The 6,239-nt window shown below is 37.2% G+C and overlaps 1 protein-coding gene across 1 annotated transcript; it reads right to left on the reverse strand.

Moving 5' to 3' along the window:
* Window positions 1–1,211: 1,211 nt before the first annotated feature.
* LOC142108677 (D-dopachrome decarboxylase-B-like) lies at window positions 1,212–5,689 on the reverse strand. Its single transcript, XM_075192514.1, has 3 exons — window positions 5,513–5,689; window positions 3,333–3,508; window positions 1,212–1,538 (listed from the first exon to the last, which is right to left on the reverse strand). The coding sequence occupies exons 1-3, from the start codon at window positions 5,618–5,620 to the stop codon at window positions 1,466–1,468; spliced, it is 357 nt and encodes a 118-aa protein (XP_075048615.1). The 5' UTR covers window positions 5,621–5,689; the 3' UTR covers window positions 1,212–1,465.
* Between the last annotated feature and the right edge of the window lie 550 nt (window positions 5,690–6,239).

Raw genomic sequence — 6,239 nt, forward strand, 5'->3', positions numbered from 1 at the left:
GAAGTATTGGAGCCCAAAGCTAGGAAAGAAAGTAAAGTCTCAGTACCCTGAGGTCAACAATATTTACTGACACAAGAAGCGGTGCATTGTGCAGATAACTACAACTTCATGAGCATGAATGATTACTTTGAAGTCTGTTATGCCATACATATGTAGATATTTTTGAATTTAAATGGGGCTTCCATGTATAGATGGCTGTTCTCTACATACCCTCCTCTAACTTTTGCTAAATACATTGCTTTTTAGCACTAGCTTGTTTCAGGTTCACCCATACAAACGGGGCAACCCTCTAAACATATTCTACGAATTGTGACCCCTATAGGAGTCAAATATGCACATTAGGGTTTTGCGCTACTCCTAACACAATTTTCTTCTCTTCTGAAGAGGACACACTTTTTCCAACATGGGACATAGTCACTGCTTAAGAGTAACTGGTGACCTGAATTGTTAAACAGACTGTAAATGTATACCCTAGTGCACCATGACATGCATCTACATCCACCTGCAACAACAGGATAAATTCATGACAGTGGACAACACTTTGAAACTTAGAAGCACCAGTGGTGTCACTGTTAAAAGCAATTTGACCCCCCCCCCCACCATTATAAAATATTATAGACTCGTGAGTAATTTGGGTAACAATTGTATACTCGTTTGTTTGGTTAATGACAATCTGTTGTTCTCTTTGAAATTTGCTAATCAAGTATTGGCTGTTGCATTGTTATCTACCCATGTTCTGCTTTGTATTCGGTTTCTATTTATTTTATTTTGAGTTTTTTCTTTCTCTACTCCTGCAATGTACTAATGGCTGATTCTTATCTGTACTGCATTGCTATGTTTCAAAATAAATAGTTATAAAAGCAATTTGACAATTATCAGCAGCCTTTGGAACTTGCAGCATGTCTTTTGCAATTTTTATCACATGGGGGAGCAAATACACCATTCCAATTTACTTTTTAATCAAATCTGTATTGTAATATCAGTAGGAATGTACAAAACGTGTTTAGTAGCCGAGGCACAAAAAGTAACATTTTAATAAAAACTATTTACTGATACTTAGTAAATATTATTTAAGAAACACAATTGACCTGCAATGACTTAAGGCACAAATTCATGCGACTAAGTTTTCCAAGCCACAAGTTCAATGTGATAATAGATGTCAATTTTCAATCTAACTGGAGCAGATGAACGAAATTCACTGAACACATACACAACATTGACCAGTTTTTTTATTTTACATCATCATACAACATGTGACTATTATTCCTTCAAATGTTTCCTCATTAAAAGAAAAACTAATAATGACTGATTGCTGGAGAAATCATATAGGTGGTAATTTTGTTACTGCATTTAAATCAGTAAAAAATATTAATACTGTATGTGCAATATTCATAGACAAGGCTGGAATGTGTTCCAGGACATGATCCCATTCTGGTCTCTATTCTTCAACATTGATTGTGAGGTATCACAAAAACGTCATAACAGTTCCTTTTTTCCCAATCTGCCAAGGCTCCACAGGGTAAAAACGTAATACAATCCTTCAGAAAAGAAAAGGAAAAAAAAAAAAAGTTGTAACTACAGTTCAAAGGGACTTATTTAGCTGAACTTCTTCTATAAGTAATTCTTGTTTTACTATGAACAGGTTTTAAAGTTTTTTTTGTTTTTTAAAAAAAAAAAAAAAAAAATATATATATATATATTTTTTTTTTCTTCTTTGTATCTGTGCAATATAAGTACTAATAGATAAATGCATAAACATATTTATGTTCTAGGATCTTATATATAAGTTGCTAATAATATAAGTAATCCTACACAGTTTACGTTCATGGTCTTTGTTTCTATCCCATAATCCAAAGATTTCATCTCAAAACCAGTGATATTCTCATGAGATAATCCCCTTATAATGCAAAGACTGGGTGGGACATAATGAGGACATGACAGGTCCAGAACCTTTGAAAATATTACAGAAACCAGGTAAAGAAGAGACAAGGCGGGGAATTCAGTTTCCGCCAATGTGGTGCAAGGACATAGTACTGCACACGTTGCCAGCAATTACGGTAGAAATAGCCGCTCGTTTTTTCCTTGCACCAGAATCTCTGGCGCAAAGTGTCTCATGGACGTTCTAGAGACATTTCGTGGCTAATTGAATTCTCCCCATCACACCCCTAAATTGTTTGATAGGCTGCACCGGCAAAGAAAACATAAAACTATGTCTAGACATTCTCTCTAGATAAAGTTTCAAGTTTAGGGTCTACAATGAATAGGGTTGCTCTGTCACCCCAACACCCAACACACTTGATGGGGTTTCGCTACTTATCAGTAACTGGTCACAGATTACTCCTGGAGCAGCTTAGCCAAACCAGCCACTCAACAACTCTAATAATCAACATGGCACCCCAAGTTGTAGGTGGAAGAGAGTTAACACCAGGCTCCTAGAAGCACGCATGATTCTAAATCTTGTTTAGCCCAGAACCAAGGAGTCAACTTTGAATTCAAAATTTGTTTCTATTTCATTATTTTATTAATAGCTAATGGTTACTCACATTATTTATATTAAAAGCACATTTGTTATGAAATATGTACATAATATTATATATGATTAAATAGTAAAAAAAAAAAAAAAAAGTAGCAGATAGTAAATTGGACAATTTATGAAAATCGCAAATGGCATGGAGGTGGGTATATTTTGGGGCTTTGAATACAAGTTTACAACTAGATTTGTTACAAATAAGTTATATTCCGTCAGGGGGATATAAGCTTCTGTTATGGATTTTACAAATATTATAGAGGTCAGAAAAATCAAGGTTTGACTACTGTTTGCTTGTTTAGAAAAAAGAAAAAGCACCTTAGAAGGAGATCTAATATGTACAAATGTAATGGAGGTCCAGTATCACCCTTTACTGTAAGGGTTATTATGGTATGGAATGTCTTACTACACATTCACCAACAGCATTAAAAATGGTATATATAGATATAATTAGTAAAGGGCCTAATGGGGTGATAGATCTAGGAAATGTAACTGTTTGGAACTCCTCCCAGGTTAAATTGGCTATTGTCATACTGGGGGTTTTGTTTTGCCTTCCTCTAGGTTATTGCAAAAAGCATTTATGCAATATTGAACTTGGACAGGATTCTCTATTCACACTTACAAATTTGCATAGAAAAAGTAATTGGGCTAGAATTACAAATTAAAATATACATATGCTGACCCTGGGTAGAAATAGGGAGATTGAGCTATGAATAGTGAAGCGTTTAATGCTTTAACCTATACATTAAAGGGTAACTGGGTGAACCAAGTTGTAAAGTCTCATGTCTCCCATTAGATACTCTACCTGTCCTGTCCCAGACTCAGTTCTTTTGTCAGGAACTCAAAGAATTTTGAGCTGTGCTCCTTGTTCTGCTCTGCTGTCCCCACTACCGCAATGGAGGAGATGATCAGCTGGGCACACGGTGCTGCCGAGCCGCTCACCAGCATTGACAGCCCACTCTTCACAGTCACATTCAACCTCTATAGAGGAAAAAAAAAGGGCAGGTTAAACCTGCAGGACAGGAAATGTACAGGTCACTGACTGACTTCAAACTACAAGACAACATCTAAATCAGGGTTGTCCAACCCGCGGGCCGCATGCGGCCCAGCACGCCTGTAAATGTGGCCCAGAAGGAGTTTTGGTTGTGGCAAGGGGGCAGCACTGCTAATGGAAAAAAAAATCCTGCAAATAAAATAAAATACTTACCTTGCGGTCACGTCAGCTGGTACTCCGGCTCCCTCCCTTGTCTCCTCCTCCGTGTGGTGCTCGCAGTGAATGTCAGGCGTGATGTCATCAAGCCCAACATCCATTGCAGAGCGCAGCACAGAGGAGTCGCCCGTGCGAGAAGAACAATCAGCAGCACAGAATTGGAGAAAAGAAGAGAAGAGAACAGGAGAACAAGCTGATTAAAAGGTAAGTTAAGGGGGATTTTTTTTTATTATTTCAAGGGACGCTGACCAGTAAATAAGTCGCCTGGTCCTGGAGCATCATGGACCTTATCTCCCTGCTACATACTTCTACTTGTAATACTAATGGGGCATTATATATTATTCTCTTTGGCCCATTATAAGTTGTTATCCCTTAACTAACATAGTGGTGTAATTAGCAAAACAGGTCACAATTTGGGGTCACAGTGATGTATATGTCAGGTACCGCAGGCCTGGTCAGGGCACCCTGATATACAATGCCTGGCTTAAATGCACTTTATTGATATTGCATCGAAACAATACAAAAAGTGATTATAGTATAATAACGAGAGGATTTTTTTAACAGGGCGATTGAAAGATAAGTATTGGGGGGTTTGAAAAAAAAGTGATATATATATATATATCTCACTTTTTTTCTCTCTCTCTCTATATATATATATATATATATATATATATATATATATATATATATATATATATATATATATGTATATATATATGTGTTAACTATGTTTTCTATAGTTTTTTGGATGATCAGCTATCGTTATTGTATCTTATGTGCGGCTCAAACCAACTCGTCGTCTTCCAATGTGGCCCAGGGAAGCTAAAAGGTTGGACACCTCTGATCTAAATTATACATAAACCATGTTCCAGAGAGATTCAATTTATTTTTCTTTTATTGCATACAAATAAATTTCTTTCTATTTATATTTATGAACAAGTAATATCAAGCAGAACATCTGACCTTTATATGTTAAAATAAAACACAAAATCACTAATACCAGCCATATTAAGGGGCATATTCAATTACGATCCCGATCACGGTACCGTATTAACGGCCGTATTGCGCATTTTCCGCGGTAACGCACGTTACCGCGGATCGGATCGTAATTGAATATGCCCCTAAATGTGTTAACGAGTTGCTGAAAAACCCGCAAAAATATAATAGTGTGGAAGATATGATGTGAATAGATGTGAAGGATTTAGCATCTGCCGCTGATATGTCATTCTGTACTAAACTTGTATTTAGGGTGGAGAGGAGAACTAATTACTGCAGTATAGAGACATTACTGTCAGTAGAGACAGCGTTAGCAGGCAATTAAATTGGTCATATGAAAAGTTCAGGTGCAGGTCTCTGATTGTTCTCTACAGACATGCTGTCTGCATCAGAGCGAAGAGCAAGGAAGACAGTCATATGACCAGGGAGATGATCACTTACAACTTGTCTGATTCTATGCGATAGGCTGTCTGTCTATTCTGCAAATTGGAAACATTAAGTCCATTAAATTAGTTTATCGGCTGCATACAGGTGGGAACAAGCTGTAAGAACTGGTGTATGATCACTTTAGTTCTATTAGAAACGTGGTTTTACACTTCTCAGGAACAGCAGCCGTATGTTTATGAAACAAAAGTGAGTGCGCTGGATGACGTTTAAAAACTGTTAGATAGCCAATGCTCGGCATCAGCCTGTGCTTGAAGAAGGAAGGGGGTTTTTATAGGACAGGGCATTCTTCCCACTAGCCATATCCTAGGGCCACTATCCAGTAGTTTACTCACCTCCTTAGGCTTTCCCAGAATGGATGCAGCAACTGAGCAGAGATTTTCAGCAAAGTCCTTTGGGATATTTTCCTGGGACAGGCTGGTCTCAAGCTCCAAGAAAGGCATGATCAGATCTGGCTGCACACAGAAAGATGACCGGCAGCTGCCTCTTCCTGCAGCAAAGGACAGACTGGAAGCTCCTGATTGGCTGACTCATGATACGCCTCTCCACTAATGCATACTTCATTTAAAGGCGCAGACACACAGTAACAGAATTGTTAGTCTATGGTGCAGCAGACATTTATGTTTTGTTTTTTGCTTTGCATTATTTTAAACAGTCTTAAGACTGCTAATTTTTTGCCTTTTGTTTTAATGTTATTAATAAGAATCAGTATGAGAGAAAAAACACCATGTGCCAGTCTGTTAGTTGTTCCAGCAACAGCTCCTTCAATTACTTAAAATCATTGGTGTAACATTCTGACAAGTTGTTATTTAATTCAAGTATTTAATAAATCTTTCAATCTTAGTTGTGGTCTCTTGAAAAAACAAAAAAACTTAGTACTGATATGTTTTATTTACTTTTAGAAAGTATACTGGCAATATGGAAGTACTTTACTTATACTTACATACCCTTTTTTTCTACTATCACCTACTTGCCAACTTTTCAAAAATCAATTTATGGGGGTTTAGGAAATATAACCTAGGTGCTGCGTGTCATGCTCCAACCATGGGTGTATCTAGTGCC

Source organism: Mixophyes fleayi, chromosome 1 (genome assembly GCF_038048845.1).
Source record: "Mixophyes fleayi isolate aMixFle1 chromosome 1, aMixFle1.hap1, whole genome shotgun sequence".
NCBI lineage: Eukaryota > Metazoa > Chordata > Amphibia > Anura > Limnodynastidae > Mixophyes > Mixophyes fleayi.